We start from the raw sequence: 25258 nt of genomic DNA, 5'->3' as shown, positions 1-25258 counted from the left end.
CTTGAAGTTTTTCCAAGCAGAGTACCATGTTGCTGTCGGAGACGACAAATGGCACTTTGAGACCTTACATTATTTAGATTCGAGAGTGGCGTCTTCTTGTACTTGTCACGAGAGACATTGGCTCAGCGGCCTGACGCATGTTTAAAAAGGAGGAAATCCAATATGAAGGAGTTGAGGCAAGTAGTGTTGCATCCAAATTCGTCCTCTTGGAAGATTGATCTTACTGAAGTCTTTCCCATGCTCTGAAAGATGAAACCAAATGCAGAAAAAAACTACTTTTAAGTGCTGTGTGTTGCCTTTGCCATGGATTTAATTCCATATTTGAACATTAGGGGGCATCCGAGTACCACTTAAATGTCTAACATCGAGTTTTAAATTCAGAAAAACAAATGTTTACAGCATCATGATCTAGAGATTTTAACAAATAGAAAGACAGTAACAGCAACATAGGATACATGTTTGTGATGGTGTAGCTCTATTGCTATTATATTCTATCCCACACTGTTTAATGGCTGAATAACAACCTTGATAAAGCAGGTGGGCAGTTTAACTGTTCAGAACCACAAAGAGTACAATGTGCCCAGCCCTGCAGGTGATGTCACATAACAGCATTTTGATTAAAAACAAATTTGAGTTATCGTTAACTCAAAGGGGAAACTACTGTAAGTGATGGACTTACAACTGCTTGGTAGCCTACTAGCGGGGGTGGCTTGTTGCATTTGATAACATTTTAAACAACAACCTGAACCTTGTAAAGTGACATAGAAACACAAGACCTTTTTGGCCCCACTGCCTTTAATAGTAAAGTGCTCAGCCTAGAAGAAGTACATTCCTGTCACTAACATGCAATACTAAAAACAACCAAATATCTGCCCTATCATGAACATGAAAGAACAAATAGTAACACACTCTTAGAAAAAAGCATAACAGTGGTATTTCAAGTATACACACAGAACTTCAAGTAACATACACTTTTTTTGTTATGAACACAAAAAATACATTTTCAAGTAGCATACTGACAATTTAAACATTGAGTGGCACATTCTTTGAGTAATTTCAAAGTCAGTAGGTATAGCAGAGGGACCGGTGGTGTTCTTTGTAATGTTGAATGATGGAAGTACATTCTACAAGGTTTAGGTAAATGAATGTAATCGTTAACCAAAGTTTCATAACAATGTAAGAGACTTTAGACACTGTTGATTTAAATAATCATAAAGCATAGAAAAAGTTGTTGACTCATAAGCTGAATAAATACGTAAACTTTTAGAATAAATGTTTTTCAAATCTTTATGAAGCATCCTCTGTTATCTCACCATTTGTAGCTATGTTAGTTATCTGACTCACAGGTTTGGACAAATTATGATCAAAATGTTGTTGAAATCCTTAAAAATATCTGTGGCTGTAAGAAATAAACATGTAGAGAGATTACGATTTTGCACAATATTGTGTACACATTAGAAAAAAAATGTTTTCTAACATCTTGTCTCATAGGCCATAAGATAATTTCCACAGGACATTTACAGTAAAACTAGATTTTCACTCCTTTCCACACAATGAACTGTTTAAAATTCATTTAGCTTGTCATTTGAGCAGAATGGTGGCAATCTAAAATTCAAGCAGTTGTTCACAATGAAGAATCTATACAGATGCTTAGATGACAGTAGTAGGACTTTTAAAATCTCTGATAGTGTATAACCTAGGGCACAGTTGCCAGTGGCAGTCCTGGGTTTCAGGACAGCAAAACATAAAACTCGCTTGCTCACAAAACCAAAATAGAAGGAAGCAATACACATCTAAGACAACAAACTGGTCATCTCACCACTGCACCCATAACCCAAGAGATTCAATACAGAATGCCATGCCCCAGACCACTCCCAGAATCTTTTGTTGTCCTCACTGTAAGTTGAAGCCAGGTGGACTTCGCTGGACTCATCCACCGGGTTTGAGTTCTACCAAATGTAGCCTCCATCGTCTGCCTCTCCTTCTTCCTCCTCTTCTGCCTCTTCTCCATTCTCCTCTGCCTCTTTCTCCTCTTCATCTTCCCATCCCACTCCACTACCAAAATCTCCAGAGTATCCCACTACTTCATCTAGAAGAGATTATGGATATTTTCCCCAGACCTTAACTTCTTATGTTATACATTAAATGGATGTTTATATATAATATCGCTTGTGAATGTACAGAGCATTTCTGGTGCATTGTTCACAATTGCTTACCACAATCAGGGTTGCCATGGATTCGCGAGCCCATCATTTCTACACCATGCTGGTCGACACACCAGCACTCTCCTCGGCTTTGCTCACACTGCACCTTCCTGTAGTAGCCATCTTCATCACAGCTTGGGACGTACATCCCTGAAAACACACACACCCATGCCACACACCACCACAGTGTTGTTAAAAATGTATTCCCAATGCAGGCCTAGCAGCCACACTCAGATTCTGCAGATAAGTTTAGCATAAATGAGAATGCCAGAGAACCCTTGCAGACTATGAGCCGGGGATATTGTAGAATACTACAGTGGAGATGTTCCAGTTTATAAAACCATACAAGGAGAGGATTTATTCATGTATTCTCTTGTTTATTTTTTCCATGCTTTGAGACTGTCACATAAAAAACGTTTGACAGCCCAGTGACAGAACTCTGCTTTTCCAGTCGTCCCCTTCGGACCCCTTGTCAAACTCGACTGCCACTTAAACACTGAGCTCCGCACGATGGGATGTTATGAACACTCTGGAAAACAGAGCAGAGAGACTGAGAGTGGGCAAGTGAGGCCCAGCAGGATGGCACTGCTTCGTGCACTAGAGTGGCACACATTTATTAAGCAGTTTTTTGGTTCATCTCATCCTCCTTGGGGTCCCTCTCCTGCCCTCCTAGATTGTTGCCTGCAGGAGACTGTAGCTCGCAGGAAGCGAATGTTCCCCATTGTCACCATGGCACCTCTAATCCCCCTGCCCGAGCAGGCCCTAATCCCATCCGCGTGCTTATGATCTGCTTAATGAGCCTCCTCCAGCTTCACTGATACATCAGGCACCTGGTTACACAAGTACAGCCCAGACACACGCCACAGTGCCCACGATAGGCTGAGCTGAGAAAAATTGCTGCAGAGATATTGCTGTACTAATGTGTTAACATGCGAATACAGGCTTGCTCACGCACACACACGCACACAGACACACACACATACATATAGACAAACATAACATGCAAATAATGTTCTCAGACCAGAAACAAAAAAGGGACCATATTAAATGCTTAGCAATGCTGTATCCACTATAATAGGTTCTTCATTCATGCAACAACATTTTTGGGATGTGTTTTATTTACCAGGCTTCTTTTTGGCCACCTCTTGTACTTGGATCCTCTCCAGTTCTGCCAAGCAAGGTGGCTCTGGAGGGGGAAAAAGTGATGACAGACAATACTTCGGACTGTCCCTTGCCAAACTTCATTTTTCGATCAATGTCCTCAGTAATTACTCATTTTGCGAGCATCGATTTGTTTTACAAATGTTGTATTTCATTCTGCCTGATCAATCAAGCACTCAGCGAAAGAGCATTATGGATGCCGTGCTGATGCCTTGAGCTGAAAATGAGCTGCCAGGGTGATCAGGAAGTAACCAGGCCCGGCCCTCCCTAGTCTTCTACCTACATGACCACCTGAGTGCACTGCTCTCAGAAAGGCGCACAGGTCCAGGTGGTGTTCTGTCAGTCAGGGTAGTTTCCAATGTTGTTGTCGAAGTCAATTCACAAAATGGCAGAAAACGACAACAACACCCAGTGATGTGCTTATTGATCAGCTACAACTGCTCATTAGATAGAACAACCAAAGAAAGTGGATTTTCTACTCTGATAATATACTTGATTGATGTGATTCTCAAAATCCCTCTTTAGTTCAGTTAGAAGCATACCAAGTAGAGCAGAAAGATTATTCCTCATTACTGAATAATTAATGAGGGAGCCAATGTTCTCTAGGGATGTCTTCAATGGACTACAATGTGATCAATCACCCTAGCTCATATTTAGAATCGCCATTAGAAGCTAATCTAGCAGAGAAGAAGTAGATGCAATCTTGTTTACTCTCTACTAGCTAAGCGAGACCTGAGGAGGCATTGACAGAAGATAAATCCTTGAATTCCTGCATCAGCTGTAGAAAAGTGCTTACAAAGTCTTTTCCTGCCGGATTGACGAGAGTGTGGCAATGCTAACCTTCATTTATGTAGTGCGCTACTAATGTCTATCACAACAGGTTCAACAAGGGATGCAGCCACTCACTTTCCCTCCAGAAACAGAGACACCACTCAGCGGTGGACACCTTTCCATCCTTGTAGGAGTCGCAGGAGTTGAAGAAGGGCCGGATGCACACCTCATACTTGTCCAGGTTTATGGCAGCAAGCTCAGGCTGGTCCAGGTACAGGTCATTGTTGGTGTCCAGCTTGGAGAACATCCAACCTATAGAGTCCTTACAGCTGGCCACCAGACTTTTGTCCAGCACTAAGACAAGAAAATGGGATTTGGTCAGTACATTTAAATGTAGTTTAGATTGTAGAGTTCAAGTGAACAGTCAAACCATGAATACAGACAGGGAAATGTGTGTTTGCATATTCTGCCAGGGAATTCATGAAGCACACAATTGAACTACCCAAGCTTGAAGTGGGGAGTGGGGGGTACCCTGTTCCTCACCTGATGGTGTGCCAGCTCCGGGTTTGCCTGAGTTGTTCTGCTTGGCGTTGCCATGGAGAAGCTGGAACCAGTCTCGCAGGCGGTCACCCAAGTCCGCCAGGTCCTGCCCAGTGCAACTCTCTGAGGGGAGGGGGGAAGGGAAGCCCTGTGTTAGCATCACTGGCACACACTCCATGCCCACATTGACTAACCTTCCCCTCGACAAGAACTCAGGACATTTCTAAAAGCCTCCTCTGACACGTACAATATGTAGTATAATCCCCTTCCATTGCTCATGTTCTTCCTAATGTTTCATAACATTCCGTGGAATATGAATAGCATGACATGATCTGTTTGTAAACCGGTAACCAAAGTGAACATACAGTATGCCGCTATAAGCAACAACTTGCTGTTTTCCAATAGACATCAAACAAACAGAGGATAATAATTTGTGAAATAAGTAGAAAATGTGGGAGCAGCATGGGAACAGTTGGATCCCTGGGTATTTTGGCAATCAATGACATTAGTATACAGAGATATATACTGGCCTACAGTCAAAATAATTAATTACTTCCTGATTGAAAGCATGTTTCAATCACCTATGGAGACTTTCCAATCATACCAAAGCTAACCGCAATCACTGAAAAAGGCTTGTATTGATTCCAAATGGTGGATGTCATGAGGACAGGAGTTTTGCAAAGCAAAGAGTACTCTTTACTATCCTCGCAGTCTACACAAACAAGGCCACTGCTGCCAGAACACTTCGTTAGCTGACAAATATATTTTTCTCTGGACCTTGAGACACAGCGAACAACAGATATGGTGACATGTAACTGATAGCAGACGTCCATGCTGTGAGAATGTTTGTATGTGAAGTGGAGAGTGGGCACTTGCCGTGTTTGTCGTTTGTCTCCGTGATGGGAATCGCACAGGGGCAAAGGCCAGCGCACTTCACACTCAGCTCCTTGACTGTGAGACAGGCTTGCTGCTCCAGCTTGCACTGTCATTGAGAGAGGGCGAGAAAGAAAAAAGAGGGGGGAGCCGAAAGAGAGGGAAACAGAGAGGGAAAGACAGAGAGAGAGGAGGAAGAGAGAAAGGAAAAAGGGGGGAGAATGATTACACTGCAGTTTGGCAAAAACATTCTACACTGCCACATGGATTAATTAGAAACAAGTGGACCGAGCTAATCACGCTGTAAAAATTATTCTCTCAAACACACACACTTGCACTGGCGCAAACACATCCAGCCTTTTACGACAGCAGTCATGTAATTCCACCAGCAGTAACAGAGAAAAAACGAGAGAGAAACTGACCAGGGATAGATGCAGATCAAATATGTATGGAGGTGACCGCGGAAAAAGAGATTGCTCATTCAGATGAGACAAAGTGCTTAGAGGGAGGCTGGTGTGAGCAGTCCCCCCCCCCACACCCCCATCACCATCTCCTCATGCAAGGTCAAGATTAAAAACCACACATAAATCAATAAAGAAGCATAGGCCTGGCCCGTGCACTGCTGCGCTGTTCAAAGCAGCCATAGCCATTAATCACAGAACTGCAAACTGCATTTACAGTGTGAGGGTTCTCCTACCAGCCCCGTGAACCTGACTGCCCTGCCAATCCCACACACCCACTCACCTGGCAGGATCGAGCACATGGCTGAATTCGATCCTGATGACGGTGGCAACATTTGTGCTACGATGTGATGGCACTCTAAAACACTGAATACACTCATACACAACCTAGGTTCTGTGGGTGATGGATCACATGGAACAGTTCTCTTTACCTCCGAGGCGTAGTTGTGCCCGTCAGAGCCACAAACAGGTGATGAGGCGGCCCCAGAGCACGGCTTGCAGCTTGTCTCACTGGTTTTCAATCCTGGTTGTCTGATCCTGCCGGCAAAAACAAACCAAAATAAAACAATTGCCACTTTTTAACATCTTACCTGGTGGTGGATGCAGGGGACATTCTTGGCCATTTCAACCGGGGGGGCCAAGTTGTGGCCAGTTGTAATGATGTAATGCCAGTTACATTAAACATTATTGTTGTCATATATAAACCGTGGAAACATGTTTTCTTCACTGCATTGCAGGCATTAACAGGCAAAATACCATGTTCATAATTACTCAAAATCTACATTTAGGGGGCCGCAAGGGGATCCAAGCTTGTTGTCACAGGGGCACTATCCCCCCCTGCCCCCCCTCACCCCACCAAGAACAGGGTTAGGGTTAGTAGGGTTAGTCAAGTGTTGACAAGTATCTGCTGTAAGTTAAGAGAGCTGGGTGGGGTGGGGATAGGGGGGTTACCTACCACCCTAAGCACCATCCACTTTGCCCCCTGCTCCACAACCCCAGGGAACACTGGCAAAATTCCAATACTAGACATTCTCACACAATGATTCTAAATTCTTCTACTGATTTGTTTTTCTATCCGTGAATGATTTGTGTATGTGAGCACGTCCTCTTTCTCTGATAGTGGATTTTGCTCACATGGTAGCATGGCTTGCTGTGTCCGCTACCTAATCAATCTAGGTTGGGTTAGAGCCACTTCATTCTTCCTTATTACATTATTTCACACTGGTGTCTCCCTTGTCTGCGGAGATTAAGCTCTTTATTGAAATAGCTTTATTAAATGCCTACTGCTGAACATTGATGCCTGCGGTAGGGATGTTTCACTCCATTACATTTTTACCCTTTTTTCAAAAGCCAGAAAGGATGCTAATAATTGCTAATAATAATTCCAATGAGAAGCTGAGATTCTTGACTATGAGATCGTACTGTCCCTTCTGTATTAAAATCACCCTTTTCTTTACTTGGATGGGTGATACTATAAGTAATGAACAAGTAACAGGGCAATGCATTGAACTACGAACTAGAATGACAAAGGGTAAAATATGATGTTGAATTGTATATAGAGATTTTCTACAGTCTGCTAGCTGCCCAATCTTGCTCATGAAGTACAACATGATACATTTGTTTTTTGGTTTAGGCTTTTTAATATATATATATTATATTATATATGTATATATATATATATATATATATACATATATTTATTTTGAATTTTCAAATAATACATAAAATTATACAGGCACAGATATATATTTTACAGAAATCAACACTATTGGACATAAAAATGATATTATAAATGAGTGAAATAATAATACATAGTAAGTAAAAAGTATTGATTATAATTACAGAAGGTTGAGAGAAAAGATAGCTTTCATGACATTAGGATGTTATTTACCAGACTAAGGTGGTGTGGAGAGAATAGGGCATCATAAACCTTAGAGGCAGTTTTAAACATTGGTTGGTTGTCATGAAAAATAACTTAAATGGGTGACTGTTCAGGAATTGTCCATTGTCCCTGAAATCTCAAAAAAAAAAAACAATTGTAGGTATTGTCGGGTAGTAGATATTTTAATTTCTTAAAGGACATAAAAGTTCCATCCATATAACAATGCTCCAAGCAAGTGATACCTTTTACAGGCCAAGACTCAACGTTTCAATACTGGTTTAAGATAGGAATAAGCCTATTTCCCCACAAGCAGGTTTTGGTTTTGAACCAATTTGAACCAAGTGGGCGATGAAAGGATTTTTGGGGGTAAAATTTCGGAACGACTTTGCATACCATTTGTATAAAATACTTGAATAATCTCGTTAAGTTGTAGCTTCCCATGGGCCAACCATGGGGGTGTCCCTAAAAAAGTTTTGCAAAAAGCTAGATCTAAATCTATTTCAGCCCACCTTCTGCGTAACTCAGGGTTATCTAAGTTTATCTAGAGGGATCCTTGGGGATTTACCTTGTCAAATAAATATTCTGATCAGTTTGTCCAGTGAAGACAAAAAACTAAGGGATGGATATGGATGAGTTGGATTGGAATATATAAAAATATTCCAAGCAAAATAAAATAAAATAATAATATTAATTTGACCAATTAAGTAAGAGGGAGGCACATCTACTGCAACAGTGTCAACAGGTTGAGCCTATATACATTTTTTAGGTCCTTCAAAGGTATTGATGGTTTTGGCTTTGAATTAATCATGGAGATGCAGTTGTGAGTGCTCTAGTTGGAATGACATCACCCCTCACTCTGTATTTTCTCTGGCACGGTGACAGGGGTGTAATCAATAGTGCTCTGAAAAGCTGCTCACAGGACTGGCTGACAGACGCTGGCTGTCAACAACACACCATGGGACAGCCTATCCACAGTCCAACAACAGGGGGATGGATACATCAGTCCCCTAGGGAGACATTCTGTTAAATCTGGGGGAACTACCTGGAATAGCTTTGTCACCCTGCCTGACAGATTACACCCACCTCTGCTCCAGTTTCTTGCGATTGACACACATGGCCCTCTGGTAACCCTGGGCGACGCAGACCTTGTGGCGGCTGCATTTCACCTTCTGACAGGGGTCCTTGGTGGTGTCCACAGCTGGCAAGACAGAGAGGCACAGCAGTGAGACGCAAATGCACAAAGGGTATTAGTCAACAGAACAATGTGCATTTCCTGAGTGGTGGAATCTGAATGTATTTTTTGTTGTTGCTTTTTTTAGAGCTGAATGAAAAGAACACAGTTTGCAGCTGTTGTCTTTTGACTCCTGAGCACAGGCAGATTGTTTGATGTGATTCCACAGTGTGTAAACAACACATCAGCAGCTTTCACCCTGGATTTCCCCACCAATCATTACAATCTCAACTAATCTGCTCCCCTATCTTTGAGTATTTGACAAATACTTTTTAAACATGCCAGTAGTACTGATTAATTTGTATCTAGTTTACAAATACCAGACAACTTACAAGGCAAAAAACACATGAAACTGTAGATTTTATCGATAGAGCAGCCTCTCGTTAGCTACTTGCATTCTCTCCCATCACTGCTCTCTCATTCTTTCTATCATGGCAGGTTGAATGTGAGGACTGAAGGTATGCAAATATGTGTCCACAACCTCCAACTTCTGTGGGGAGATGTAGTGAGAGAGTATTGGAACATTGGTTGGTCCCATTGTCTCCCCACACAAGGACAGCTAACAAGGAGATATGAGAAAACATAGCCCCTAATACACTTCAGGGTTTCCCGCAGACATTTTGTTAGTTAAGGTGGTAGGGGGAGGGGGGGCAGATATTTTGTGCTATAGACTAATGCGTTCTGCAGAGAAGGGAGACTGGAGTTTTGGAATGGAAGGGAGAAAACAGGATTGAGTAACACGGCGGATATATTGCTACAAAAAAATAAACAAAAACAAAAAAACAACGTAGGGTTAGGGCAGCAGGGGTGTTTTACTTGCTGCGGGAAACCCTGTACTTAGGGAGTGAGTGACGGTGGTGTGCTGGTTAGTGAGGGATATCTGAGCTGTCAGATCCCGAGTCGGTTGTAGCCAGCTGTTTTGTAGCAAACACATGGCCCATTTAGACCCTGGGTGGTGGCCAGACAGATCCTCTCAAACTTGGTGCATAGCTGACTAGGTGAGGTTGTGGCACTGGAGGAGGGAGGTGTCTGAATGGTCCTGAGCCAGCAGAGAAGGAACCAGACACAGGCAAAAGGACAGTGGATGCACAAGCGAATCCAAAACTCTTGCCGGAGGAAATTTATTTAAAGGTGTAGCCAAAGGGTTATGTAAGTGACTCTTTGTCTCTGTTTAGGCTTGTAGCTGTTTCCAATTGCCCCCTCTTCACAAACAATTGTCCATTGTGCAACACGGACAATATACACAGATAATTTCAGGAATTGCACAATTATATTTCTGTGGCAGATCAATGATTGAACTTATTATTGTATTTTTTATGTATTGATTTTGCAGATAATTTTATCCAATACAGCACGGGGGATTTGAACCTACAACTTCATAATCTGCAGTAAAGCAATCTAACCACTGAGCCACATCCTCCACTCAAATTGCTTTTTCCAAAATAGTCTGTGGCACTGCGGATTCAACAAACAGGGTTTTCAATTTTCCCCTTGTTCTTCTCGAAGATTTTCCTACAGCTTAGAGCTTATCTAGGCAAGTCTATGTTTCCATAGAAACACAGCCTAGAGTGTTGATAGTAGTTTACTGGACAGTGATTTGCAGCTCACTCACGCTCTCTTTTATTTATGGGCCCCACAGTCTACCTCCTACAATCTCTTGCTAACCGCAATTTAGAACAGTGCAGGGGCTTAAAACCTGAAATTAGTCCTTCATATTCATAATACGCCCCAATCCTGCTTAGAGACAGGGAAAAAATTCAAGCCAAACAGATTTACCTGTGTTGAAAGGGCAGCTGAACATCCACGCCTCTGATCTGTCTGATTCAGGCACAAGTCTTTTAATAATTCAGAGACCGGGATATGGTTTAAAATTCTGTTGGTCATTATGTCACTGACGTTAGTGGGACAACACTGTGCCTACACACAACGTCTTGAGGATTAGTCATTACTGTGCATTAATCACAAGATTGTAAAAACTATTATTCATAAATGTTTCATAAACAGAATTTTTTTGCTACCTATTTTGTACTAAGACAAACCCAAAGAAAAAGACAAAAACGATCCTGCACAAATGAAACTTTTCGAACATTTCCGTTTATCACAGGGCACATTAAGTGATTTTGCGGAATTGGCCAGGCTAGAGCTTAATTGCTCTTAAGGGAACAGGCAAAAGACTAAACTGATCCAGTTCTTTTACAATTATTTTCTCTCTGACAGAAATTGTAAAAGCCTTGGACGATGAATGCATTTTTTGACAAGCATAAAGTGAACTGGTCACACAATTACTGTCATATCAGAGGATTATTCCTTGTTATATAACATAATTAGGGGCCCAACGTTCAATCAATAAATGTAAGTACCTTTCAGCAAGTTAAAGCACTCCATTAGAGCTCAATTTTGATTTAGAAAGATACATCCTTGACACGCTTGACAATGGCGTATTTCTTAATAGACAACTGAACTTACTAGATAAATGTAAAGGGTCTGGCTGCATCCAACTTGATTAAAATCATGGACAGCGTTTATTTGTAATTGAATGTGACTTCACACAGGCAATTAGGCCTACTTGTCTCAAATCAAGGGGAGCTGGAATAGTTATTGCTCAAAAACATGGCTTCAGGGTAAAATATTACAAGCTTGCCTTATGCATGAGTTCTACTAGCAGGTTGTCACTTCCAAGACACAATGACCCTCAAACACACTTCAGGCTATGTGGCAGTGCTGACATCTGAATCAGCCCACTTGTGTGGCGTTCTCTGATGTTGAAAGGTCTTTTGCAAAACTCCAAGGGTAGTGGTTTTCAGCCATACCAGACTTTTGCTGTCTTCTTACATTTACTGATGAAGAGGGTCCTGATAAATTAGGACTGCAGGATTGCTCCCAATGGGGGATCAGGGCTAGGGGATGGATCAATGTTATTCAAATGAACATTGCCTACAGATACACAAAGTGGATTCATTTTGGGGTGCTGACATTACCTATTCCCCATGTTGTAAAAACAGATGACTAGGATCATATTGAGGAGATCTGATTTTTCTCATCTCACTCCTTTGAGGCCAAGGCTTTCGTCTGTCTCTGATGTGAGGTTGCAGGAGTGTTGTGTGGATGCACACAACACCTCCCACACACACTTCACAACAGAAATACAGATGCTGTAAATTGGTCTGTTTCATCATGTCAGACCAATTTTTTTGGGATCAGAAGATGTGGCTTAGTGCTCCGTATGGCACATTCATCCTCTCAACTCTTTCAATTTCTTTTACAAAAAAAGCACACACCAGCACAATTAACAAAATATTGAATGGGCTTTAGTGCCAGGCCCTGTGCAAGGAGGGTTCCAAACACTCCCAAATCCTCTTTCCTCCTTGTGCAGTTGAGATGTGAGATGATTGGTGTTTTCTTCTCAGGAGCAGAGCCTGTGGAGTTAAATGGAGCCTTATGGGACTTTGCTGAGTCTCCGCAGGAGCTCAGGCAATTATATAAGCTCTCCATCCTAAGACAGCCACTAATGGATTTCAGTCTGAAAGCTCCCACTCCAGCTAGAATCACAACACAGGTCTATCAAGCTGCAGTCTGGCATCCATGGGCAACGGTCAAAGACACTGCGTGATGTCACCCCACTGTGTGAAACGAAGGGCGAGCAAGCACTTGTGCGAAATGTGTCTTTTGACATAAGACTTGCTTCAGTGCCACTTCATTAGGATTACATTGCATTGTTGTACCTGAACCGAAGGAGATATTTGGGTCAGGAACAATTGAGGAATGGTTGTTCTATTTAGAACATTTAAATGTGGTAACATGAATATTGAAATATCCATGGGGAGCACTTTTGACACCAATAAGAGGAATGGGCCACTAAATACTCACAGCCATTCCAACTGTTTTAGAGACCCTGTGCTGATGTTCACAGCCAGAAAAAAAAAAATACATACTATAAGGGAAAATTATTTCAACTTACTTTCATCCGAGCCTGGGTTCTCCTCCAAATTCCTGATGTAATCATCCTGAAGATAAATCAGAAAGGTGTCAGTGAGCTAACAGTTGGATTAGCAATACATGAAGGTCAAATGCCATGTTGGCATGTTGAACAGAAAAGATAAAGAGAAGAACAGAACAAGTGTAAAGAAGGCAAACATTTAACATCTGCCCTGTAATTTGCCTCTTTCACCAGAGCGCTTCAATCAGATGTTCTTTAAGAGCCATCCAACTGACACAGCAGCAGTCATCATCTTTAAAACGCAGAAAAAAAAAACAAGCCCAAATGCCCAAAAGTGCCCAAAAGATTTGCCCAAATGTCTCAGATTTCTCGTTGGTGCAGAAGTAATATTTACAGACCAACTTCAGCTGTAAAGTTATATTGCTGGTGGTGTTGATTGTTTACCCTATAATTATGATAAAAAGCCAAATTCCCAGCAACATCAATTTGACCTCTTTTTTTCTCAGTGTCAGGACAGAGTGGGTGACTTATAAACTCTGCGTGAGGCCTTCTGAGGACTAAAGAGCTAAGCTTTTGAGCTTCCAAGTCAAATACAGACAAAAAAGGATCATTCAAAACATACAATTCATAAGCGATCATTGTAAGATTTGGTTAGATTAGAGCAGTTTTCCACATGTTTAACCTCTAACTGTTTTAGTCTTAATTTGAAGGGACATCTACAGCGTGAAGGGACTTGGACAGTTGTGCTTTTTAAGAGAGACATCATATGAAAAGCAAAACAGGCACAGGACTGATTTAGTAACAGTTACTAACCTCCACTTCCTGTGACAGTGGAAAGCAGTGAGGAGGAAGACAGGAAAGAGATCGAAATAGAGAGAGGGACAGAAAGAGAGACAAAGGGTAATTGTTAGAGAAAAAAAACACGCCAATAAAACATTAATTCCAATTCCATTCAGGGGCGCAAACAGTTGTCTGGTTTATAACAGTTACTGCACCAATTTAACTGTCAGCTCCTAATGTGAAATGATTGCAAACAGAGTTCTTATTCTACCTCCCCTCCAAAGGTTGTACAATACATTTACAGTGGATTATGGGGGCCTATTAACGAAGGATGATGAGCTGCCACTTCTGTGAGTTGGCAGGGGTCCCAATCAGCAAGCCTCATTCTCTTGCTGTGTTTACATGCGTCCATCCTCACACCATCCACCTGCCATCTGAATAGCTGGGGAAATGTCATAAACCAAGACAATGGCCTTGAAAACAAAATAAACTGCCTTGACTCATCAAAGTCCATGCACCAACCAACCGGGTGTCTTTAAGGTTTGACAGACGCTAAAAGGCACATTTATTCAAGAGTACTGCAGGGGCTCACGGCACAGACAGATATTGGTCTAATTAAATACATCCTTAAGTCAACACTGAGCTGTGCTTTCATTGCATTTCACTGCTCTGGATTCAGTCCAAGGTCATTTACAGTACATATCCCTGCCCGGCATTGGCTCTCTATATTTGTTTGCTTAGAAGCCTGATATGTTAGGAAGAAATACAGCCCCCATAGTCTAGTCCAGTTACTCAGAGTAGTAAATAAACATAATTCTCAGAAACACATACCTGTCTAGTTAGCAGTGCAGCAACTGGGTATAATATATATCACTACAAACAATTCACAGCCCACACAAGGAGAGCCAAAAAGGCAATGGGAAGCTATAAAGTCTGACATAAGTATTTATCAAAGGGGTGCAGCAGGACCTGAGGTTTCATCTCATAACCTGTTCCTCTGAGGCGAATATATGTTTTGCTGTATCAATAAATTGACCTGGTCCAAAATCTGTGAGGAAAAATATCAGTGTTGGTTTAAAAAACTCAATTTTTCTTCTTCTGTAGAGTGGGAAATGTAACGTATAAAAGAAAAGACAGCACTCATGGGCCTAAACAAGTGAAGAGAGAGTGACACAATATGAGGACTTTAATAACATCTGTGGATGGCATTTCAAAGACTGCAGCGGCGCTAAGGTACAATAAATGCCATTTAAGATGGTGTACTGGACTTTAGCACACCAGAAATAACCATGACATTTAAATGGAGTTCTGTGATAGAAATCCATGTTTAAAATGAGAGCTCAACATGGCCACAAACCATCAACCATCGACAACATTACATTACAGGATACCCCAACCGCCTCATTGGAATTCAGTGTTCTGTATGTCAGAGTATAACATTCACATTTCTCTTTCACACCATTATCCAGGCATCAGGTTCCATATGTGACCTTGCTTTCTGCCCTCAGGTTCAAGCAAAAGCATGAGACTATTCTACAAGCTTGGGTCAGAACCTTATCTCCCATAACAGCAGTTTGACATCAAGGACACCAGACTGTGCTGCATTTAGCCTAGCCCTTCACCCTTCAGCAAGGTTGAAAGCTAATGCTACCCACCCAGTATTCCAAAGCTTTTCCACAGCTTACAGCAAGTCCTGACAGGAGGCTGTGAAGCGAGGAGGGGGGGAAACAGTCTGGGGAGAGGAGCAGTGGGGGTATGATTTTCACGATGGAGGTCCCCTGAGTTATGGGATTCATATCACGGACAGCACCTCTCCTGCCATTTGTCAGCAGGGCTGTAACATAGCCAGTGTAAAACAGAGCTCGTCGGCTAATGGAGCTTGACTATCCAGATGCTGTGTGTGCTCCTGCAGGACCGTTTGGTGGTATTAGTCTGACAGTGTTTGGCCGCAAGCCTGACTGAGCTCCTCTGAGTTAACGTCTATCTCACCCTGGCTGGGCCGCATCTGTTAGTGACAGAAATACCCCTGCTACCTGCCCTTCCCTTTAAATACATACACACACACACACATACGCACACACTACCCCTAATTTTCTTCTGTACAGTCTACAGTCCAGCGTACAGTCCAGGTGTGTGAGAAAATTGTCAATGGATGATAAAATCCTCTTAAAATAGCAAACCACAGAGTAAAATAACAATAACAATAAGCAGTTTTCTGATGGCTATATACAATACATTATGAAATTAATCAATGACACTTCTAAATACCGTATGACGCAAAGCCATGTGGGTCAAGTCCATTTCATATTCTAGTGGCCTGCAAACAGCAATATGCAACTGAATGAAATATGTTATTAATTCAATTAACTAGCCATGTAATTACTTACAAAAGACAGAAGTGCAATATAAAAATGTGTCTGAATGTAAAAAATATGTTTTCAGGCTCTGGGTGTTTATGGTAAGTGCTGCTACAACAGAACCTCTCTACAGGCTGGCTGAAAATCTTCCCACAGAGAGAATGGTACAGCACAAATCTGCTTCTCCATTCTGCAGTGAACTTTCAAGTGCAAATATAGTCCAAATTTACTGTCATTATGGCTCATCTAGTCCTGTAATTTATCAGGGTTGGGAAGGGCTTAATGGACACAGAAACACATGCACACATACACACAACCAACTGTTTCATTAACTAATAGATGTGTTGGTGAATAATGTTTGAAATCCGACCATGCAGTGCCAACTAGTCAGACGAGTGCTCAATGTCTGCTTGTCAAATATCTGTTCTTACAATTTGCTAGAAGATTGCAGAGCAGTTATTTCCTTGGTGTCATGTTCAAAGGAATCGTTTTCATTGCTTTGAAGAGTTTAACATTTGTGGCTGTTGTTATGTTGGGCAGAATCCTTCATTCAACTTCTCTCTCATGATTCAAACAGATGGATGGATGGACCTGTGAATCTCAATACACTGGGTATGGAAAAAAGGCTTATGTGACAGTACTCACGCCCAATTTTGGGTATTGGGGGCCACAAAAAACATCCCTCCCTATCACTCTTCCCTAGTGGAGTGACTTTCTAAAGGAAAGTGTCTTTCGTCATTCAGACAGAGATGGGTTTTGCTTTCATGAAGCAGAGAAGGCACTTTACTATCCCTGTCTACTCAAAAGTCAGAGGTTAGTAAAGAGCAGTAGCTGTTTGAGGCAATTTCTCAGTTTCTCTGTAGCAGGAGTGCATTTCGACTTTGCCATGTTATTACAGCACCCTGGTTCCACATACAGTTCTAAACGTTTGAGGTAATGCCCCATTCTGTTTGCCTGTGCAGGTGTCCTGCCATTTTCTGAAATGGAGTAGATGATGAGATGAGGTGGGGGGGATGTTTGTTTGGGGGTGTGGTGGGAGGCAAAGACACAAACGATAGTGACCCACTGTAGATCTGTCCACTTAGAAACGCATCAACCGTTTCAAAACGGGAACTCAACACAACAGCAGCCAATCCAGGGCCTGCCAGTTTATAACACTAGAAAGCATTTTCACTCAGGAAAGCAACAAAGGACACCTTATTTTTTCCTGCCCTCTTTCAAAGTTCATATCAATGGGCATATTTGACAGGGAACAGAAGGTGCCATTTCCTGTATCTATTTCATTCAGCTGTGACCAGTGCATCTTTGCTAAGATTCTAATATCGATACAATGATTGTGGTATACACATAGGTTGTGAGCATGAAAAACAAGGGATTGCACTGGTATTCCCGTGATGGGAGACAAGAGGGAATTGAGACGTCTCAGTCTAAAGGATTAAGACGCATGCTGGCAACACAGGGCTGAATCAAATTGATCATCTGAGCCTGAGTGTTCTGGGCCTGCAGGCTTACAGAGGCATGTTATTCCGCAAGGTAAGATGCTTGTCTGCAATGCAGTACACAGTGTATTTTTAATCGGCAACCATCTTGATGCAGGAGAATGACACATTCATCTCTCCAGGTCCCCAAACCAGACAAAGCCCGACTGAAAAAGTATGCATGATACTTAACATTTGACGTTTATCCAAAGCAGTATAAATATTGGCATGATCGTTGGCTTAACCCGCTACTCTTCAACAAAGAAGCGATAGGCAGAACAAAGGACATGATTTGCCATTTTCATCCCAACGACAAAGAGATATAACATCATGACCAGCTGTCAAATGCCATTTAACAAAAAAATTTGTTCTAATCATAGGTTGAGGGGCACATCAAAGACCATGTTTCCCAATGTGCGGCGACAACAAGCTACAGCCATAGCAAAGAAGAGAAACTCTACACGCTCCAGATATCCAGTAACTGGAGAATCAGCAATCAGTAATGTGCTTAAAGTAAATCAGTAAAGTAGTGGAATGATCAGTAATCCTGGGAGATGGATCACAGTGGCCCCTGACATAAGACCTAGACTAAGGCTGAGCCATGGGTCTCATTTCTCAACGGTACCTTATCTCTCTCGCCTTCCATTTGCAAAAACAAAGAGGAGGAAACTGAGAGGAGATGGGAGTATTCAGGTCGAGCTGCTCCACAATGAAGCCCGAGGGAGCCCGTACAGAGCTCAGCAGGAGGAGCATCTTTGCTGCCTCTGCATACACTATGAGTTGATCCATGGGCCAGGCTGAGCACGATAAGCCAAGCTGAACCGGGGGCCCCATGCATATGTATAACTGAATCGGTGTAACTTTTCTCCAGTAGTGGGAGTGGAGGGATATCATAGATCCATGCATTACAAATAGGTCATTTAAGTTATCTTTGTATTCAATTGAATAACAACAGGTGTTCCATGTGAACGGTTGAGAACACAATATACACAATATAAATTATTTCAATAAACAACAATAGATTTGGAAAATCAATGACATCTGTATACAATGCTGCATACAATCGTCTATTATACTGCATACAATGCTGTATTCTGACTTCACTTGTCCTGTTCTGGAAAAAAACAGGGTTATGGGAAAGTTGTTGTGGAACACAATGCTACAATTCAAGCTAAATACATTTCCCATGCTAAGTTACAATACAACCTTGAAGCAGTTATTCAACCACGGGTGTAAGTTCAATTTGAAAAATGTCCAGAATTGTTTCAAGTCTGTTTGATTCTCATTGCATTGATGTTTTCCCCCTTCCGTTTTTCATAAAGACTTGCTGGGCGAATTAATTAAACTGACTTGGTGGGTAACAGGGAGCCACAACGTCATTTCAGATTAGGGACTATTACTAATAGTGGAAAGATGGGAGAAGACAATGGTAATAACCACCACAGTTGGTGGCCAAAGGAAGCCTTCTGGGAGAGTAAATCACAGGGATAGCTTCTTTAAATATGCAAGCTGGGTAATTTAATTTAATTCCTTCTGTCTGTACAGAAGAATGAGAACTAAATTGCATTGTTGTGGCTGGTGATAATGTCAATCTCACCCCAGTAGCTTGGAATTTATTAAAACAGCAGATCGCACTATGGTGCTGTGCTAAAGCTTAAGGAAGGATTACATCTCCAATAACACCAAGCATTTCAATGCAAATTGGAGGTTGCTTGGAAATGGAGACTTGGATTCCAATATAGCAAATCAATACATGATATGATTTGCTTTATTAAGGTAATTTCAATCCTTCAATACAGCATGTCCATAACACAACTGCAAAATTCTACCTCACACAACACAAACATTCAAGTATATCCGGATAACATGTTAGATACTTCCTTTTGGGCAGGTGGGTCTCTACACCTTATCCACACACACACTCTGCCCCAGTCATAGACATCTTCTCCCAAACCAACAACAAATACTGACAGGGCCAATACAGTGATACAAAGCCAACTGACCTTTCACCATAACATACAGCATGGTTATAGCTTGGTGTACTGAGGGGATGTTAAGAAAGAATCAGGTAACATTTCATTTTACATATACAAGAGTGTCAACCTTGGTTTGACATTAGTGGGGTTGAACAAGGATGGTGCTGATATTTCTCCCGGCAAGAGCATGTCCTACAAGTTCCCATAGCTCCCTCATCTCATTGTACGAAGTTTCCCTGCTGTTTCTAGGTGGAGCACTGTTTTGGCCTAAAGCAGAATATACCAACGTCAATGAGAATTTGACCCAAACACCATTATGTCGGCCTCTGTTACTCCTAAGGTTTTTCTCATAGTCTATGATGGATATACGGGACAGAAAATCATTCTCTATTTACATCCTCAATTAGTTGTGCAAGTGAATACATCACACACAAAAACATCTGCCGTTTGGAGCGTGTGAGTCATAAAGGATTAACCACAATGATGGCACCCTGAGGACATCCACGAATCACAAGAACAAAGACTCCTGTGGCTATGCCTGCATACAGCTATGATAACAAGATGGACTCAGCGCTGTAATTAACTCAATCCATATGCAATCCGCATCTGAATTTTGTAAAGCTGTGTCTGTGAAGGTTCTGAAGTTGGTTTTAGTTTGTTCAGCATACAAAGGGTGTGAAAAACAGCACACTTTCTCTTTAGTTCAGGATGTGCAGGTATTATTGTATAGGCGATAGTATATTTAGCCCTGGTTAAATGGAATTCCAGACCCGTGTTTGTCTTCGAAAAAAAAAAAAAGCAGACAAGTCCAGATTAGCAATTAGGACAGCTCTGTGACTGGGAGTGTTTTGCTGAGGACATACTGTGAAGGGTACACATTTAGGAAGCAGCACCTGCACTGGTGTATTTTCAATCAGTTTCGATTCTATTCAGTCAGTGTCTGCAATGCATTTATAATGTCCTTTTTCTTAGGGAGAGCATATTCAGGGAATGTGTAGCACCAGAGTCCATCAATTTTCATCACCAAATAATGAGAGTATTTCTAGGTTACTCTGTTCATTAGATGGGTGAAGTTTCTATTGGCTCCTGGGCTTAGCACATATATAGTCACAGGATGAAGACAAAACCAGCAGAAGAGAAAGAGTGGCGTCGTTTATCCGTCTGTCGGCAAAGCCAAAAGTGCTTTGACGCTGCAGAGGCAACTTTCAAGCAGATGTCACAATAAATAATGCATGAACGACAAAAGCCAAAGGAAGAACCTTGGAAAGTCTAATTATTCTGCTCGACATTTCAGCAAATAGCAAGAAAATAGGGGTTCGTAAAGTAACGGAATTCCAACCATCTGTGCATTCATGTTCCTATATAGGGAACTGAGATACTGTGGCTGCTAACAGAAAAAGGCATAACCTATTGTAATCATAGCATATTGCAACTGTTCAGAATCATACTTTAGAATGTAGATGAAAATCTTGGCAATATTTGTGAAAATAACAAATCTAACGGCTATGGAATGTATGTAGCTTTAAAAAGCTTCCCTGTTGTAGAGCCTGGGTTTAAGAGCCTTCACAATGGGTTCCTCTGAGCTAGGCGGGTGTAAATTCTTCTTCAGGCACCAAGCATAGCTTACCAAAGCAACAGCCTCTCTACTCAATTAAGAGTCACCCACGCTTGCGCCGGGAAGCCAGATAACCCGGCATGCATCTCTTAATTTGGTTTCTTCTGCTGTTTCAAAGGCTTCCACCACCACATCATATCTGCAGCCCCTTTGACATTTACCTCCAGCATGCATGTCAACAGGCTAGTGCAGTTATCTTTTGTTCAAAGCAACAGGACAAAAACAAAATCACCATCCACCAGTTTTGCCATTTGGATCTAATTAACGCTCTTTGTGCAGGGAGCTATGGATGCACGATTTGATAGCCTGACCCTGGGATTTTGCTTGTAGATCGCTCATTTATTTGTTGTTGTCTTTTTCCTATTTTCTCTCTGTGCCTGCACACTTTTTAATTGGGAGTTTGATTACATATCAACACCTTATGGACTTTGCATTCACTTTTTGCATTGGCTGTTAGCGCTTAAGCATGAGTCCTGTGGGAGGTTAATAAACTTTTGAGCCCTGTTGCTTAGGCAGTCTTGGTAAAGGAGCACGGGTCAGTGGTAGCCTAGTATCAGCCTAATGAGATGTTGGCCTATAGCACAACACCAGTGGCAGTGTAGGCTACCATAACTGGGGAAAACACACTGCCCTGCAATTTTGATTAGGCCCTACCTACATTTGGCTTTTCTTTTTCATTTAGCAGACGCTAAAGCAGACTCCAAGGCAATTTAACAGCGCATTTAACCACACATTGATTTATTGCATTTATATGGATACAATTTCCATGTACTTCTCCACTGTAAAATATATGGATCACATTATTACTTGTCTGCACTGTAAAAAGATACAAAATGTATGCTCAAATCCAAGAATGCGGCGCCTACCTCAATCAATGGCTTATCAATGTTTATCCATAAGCCACTGTCCTCAATTTACGAGGTATGCAACTTAAAAGATTCCCTTGGAGTGCCAGTCCCCTTCACTTCTTCTATTCTGGATAATTCCACGTACTAATCATAAAAACCAAAGGAACTCAGAAGCCATTTGCAGAGAAAGGATGTAGCAATTTCCCCTCATTAAAAATGTAGCTGGCGGTATAACAGGTGCAATCCCAGGCAGCCCTCTGTGGCTGCAGATCTGCTCTGCACTTTAATGAGCTCCTTGCTTGCGTTGTGGAGAGAGATATGGGAGTGGGAAAGTCGGCCATGAACAGCAGAGCATTGTCCGCCTTGGCGCTGGGTTAGGTTCTGCCCCAAATGAGAGGAGGATGAAGTTTAAGCACCAGAACGCAAATCCCAAAATGGGACCCTAAACAGGCAGCTGGTTCTTTTTTCAAATGATCATAATCAAGTTTTGACAAATAGTATTGAGTGTTGAGCTTGAGTGGCCTATATTGTCATCTGGTAATGGGCTTTTGAACGAGGCTTGGTCTTCCAGTGCCCATCTTCACTGTCTGACCTTTCTTGTCTCTTGAGACTCCAAATGTGAACTAACTGTGTGTGCATTCTTAGCTATTATCTTTCTGCGACAGAGTGCAAAATAATTATTCAACGCGATATTTGCAGTGCTAGTTGACTTGTTGAAATGTGCTGTGGTGACAACTTTGACGCTAACGTGGTCCATAATAAGATGTATATAAAACCTTGACGCCTGCTGTGCACTATTCTGACACCTCCTGTCTCGGCAGCTTGCATGCATTGTTTCCTCTCATTATATATCCTTGTTCAATAACATAGCGCTAATCAATTCAATTCAGACATCTGCTAAGGCCAAACCAACAAATCCGATTAAATTCAAATCCTTTATACAGTGACATTCACTTTTACTGAAATATAAATTCCATCACAAAGCTCTTTCCAGGGCTGTATACCAATTGACGTACAAAAAACTTCTTACAAGTCTACAAGTCAAACCGCCTTCTGAAGACATCATCACTTAATATTCCAATGTAGCTGCAGCCTCATTTTAATGGAAATCCATCAGGCTTTTGGGCTGTCGACAATGAATGGCCAATCACTGTGCCATCTTTTTGTGTTCATAATCCACAGAGATTCCTGTTTGTTTGTTCTGAGAGTATGTTCCCCTGGCATAGAGATCTAGTGACCATCTTGTTGTTATGGAGGAGGCTGGGATTAAAGCCGTTGCTAACCAACTACCCCCTCTGAGGGCACTGTGTTCTATTTCATGCCATGCGTTCTGTCCTTGGCACGCAGGGAGCCATCTCCAAGTGTACCGCTATCATGGCACTGCCACACCCAACTTCCTGCTAGCTTGCCTGATGGTTGACACACAAGGGTAGCATTGTCTTCACCTGTCCTGTGACTGTGAGTGTTCTTGAAAATGTTTGCCTTTAGAACATTTGGATTCAAACCACAAATACTCCTACTGTAGATGAGAGTCCACAAATAGCAACAGCAAATAGCCTAGTGCTACCTTGATGGTCACCCACTGTACAGGACAACATTTTAAATGCATGGAAAGGAGTGACAAAATCAATCATTATTGATTGGTAAATACAAACACAACACCAGACTGAATATTCAAGTTACCCTTAGGAGCTGAGCAGCATATTGCTTGCAACGTTCCCCTAATTTCAGATAATCCTTGTTTCGATTCTATTACACAGTTTATTCAATTACGTAGTTTTGACTATTCTACATTGTAAAAGTAATGTCTTTACTCTAGAAACAGTTTATAAATACAATGAAACGATACAATAAACAACTGTTAGGATCATAAATATCATGGATTTGCACATGTATATTACTTTTGTTGATTCATTTTGACATGGCATCTATCAAGCACTGTTTGTTGAAATGCTGTAAAGTAGGCTACCTCAGATTAACTGACTAAAATGTTGAATTTTTAAACAAAAATTTAATTTAATAGTTTTAAGTTCATTACAATACTCATGTGCTAAACGAAAGCAACAGCACAGTGCAAAAAAGCATGATCAGTTTATGAGATGTAATTCTTGTAATGTAATACAATTCTTTAATTAAAGGTCTTTATCTAAAGCCAACATTTAAGTCATCGTACATATTCAAGGGTAGGCTACCTGCATTTTTTTTATTAGTCTCAATTGTCATACACACAGTTATTATATATGTGTGTTGTAACTTTAACCAGTTATATTAACTGTTTTTTCACAGTGTTTACTCATGTTGCATTGATCACTGTGTATACTGAGTGGAATTAAGTGGAATCATACAATTAGCAATATAATTACCCATACTAAACAGTTTTGCCTCAACGTCCGATATTCACCAATGATATAACCCATATCTAATTCATGCGTGCAGGTTTCTCTTCTTCTAAATTGAATAGACAAACGATATGACATGATGTAACGATTGAAATAGCAGACTCACGTCTCTGAAACGATTCCAGTGTTTGATCTTACGACTATATTGAGAGATGGTAGACAGCCATTGCTCATCTTCCATGAAATTTCCTGCTTTTTCTCCCTCTTTCCCACTTATCACATCTGCCTGCATCGAAAACCCGATCAACACAAGAAAGGGCACCAGCAAGCAACCAAGATCTTTCATGCCGACCATATTTGTGTTGCAGTTCAGTATATCGTATGTCCTCTATCCAAGGTTTCGCGATCCAATGTTGACTGACTCGAATATGCTCCACACCGCCGCGGTTGTCGAAACGCAAGCATGAATGAGAGCGAGAGAGAGAGAGAGAGAGGGGGGGGGGGGGGGGGGGGGGGGGGGCTTCCTAAAAGCAGTTAATTGGCTTTTAAAAAATCAAATCGGTATATTGCTGCTGCAGTAGAAAACACAACAAGTCATATTTGTTTCTTTTTTTTAATGTTTCTTGCCTTACCACCCGGTAATGTGTAGTTCCCTTCGTATCCCAATCTTAACATAACAATTAAATACTATTGTAATATTCCAACAATGTGAGGAGTCTTGCCAATTTAAAAAAACATATTTTCCAATACATACTGTATGGGCTTCCTTCACATGTAGGACCTCATTCTCACAAACAGGTTCATT

At 41.5% G+C, this 25258-nt stretch overlaps 1 protein-coding gene across 3 annotated transcripts; it reads right to left on the bottom strand.

Annotated features, from left to right (window-relative positions):
• Positions 1-520: 520 nt before the first annotated feature.
• On the bottom strand, positions 521-24922 carry LOC124475615 (testican-2-like). Of its 3 annotated transcripts, none has more exons than XM_047032373.1 (11): positions 24620-24900; positions 13874-13882; positions 13082-13127; positions 8976-9090; positions 6442-6541; positions 5553-5658; positions 4680-4799; positions 4272-4490; positions 3328-3390; positions 2217-2354; positions 521-2089 (listed from the first exon to the last, which is right to left on the bottom strand). In XM_047032373.1, exons 1-11 carry the CDS (start codon positions 24806-24808, stop codon positions 1950-1952), a joined length of 1245 nt encoding a protein of 414 aa, XP_046888329.1. In that variant the 5' UTR covers positions 24809-24900; the 3' UTR covers positions 521-1949. The 3 variants fall into 3 exon arrangements, with proteins under 3 accessions (XP_046888329.1, XP_046888331.1, XP_046888328.1); XM_047032372.1 differs by having other exon boundaries at positions 522-2089; positions 6442-6547; positions 24620-24922; XM_047032375.1 differs by lacking the exon at positions 13874-13882 and having other exon boundaries at positions 6442-6547.
• Positions 24923-25258: the final 336 nt, after the last annotated feature.

This window comes from Hypomesus transpacificus, chromosome 13 (genome assembly GCF_021917145.1).
Source record: "Hypomesus transpacificus isolate Combined female chromosome 13, fHypTra1, whole genome shotgun sequence".
NCBI lineage: Eukaryota > Metazoa > Chordata > Actinopteri > Osmeriformes > Osmeridae > Hypomesus > Hypomesus transpacificus.
This window is presented reverse-complemented; position numbering and strand designations above follow the sequence as displayed.

Bases quoted from the DNA above. Each gene is read 5' to 3' on its own strand.
- LOC124475615 (XM_047032372.1), bottom strand. From the start codon at position 24,808: ATGGTCGGCATGAAAGATCTTGGTTGCTTGCTGGTGCCCTTTCTTGTG. The intron at 6,548-8,975 runs GTGGGTGTAATC...TTTTGCCGGCAG, and splicing joins CGCAAGAAACTGGAGCAGAG to GATCAGACAACCAGGATTGA. The intron at 3,391-4,271 runs GTGAGTGGCTGC...TTCCCCCTCCAG, and splicing joins TCTCTGTTTCTGGAGGGAAA to AGCCACCTTGCTTGGCAGAA.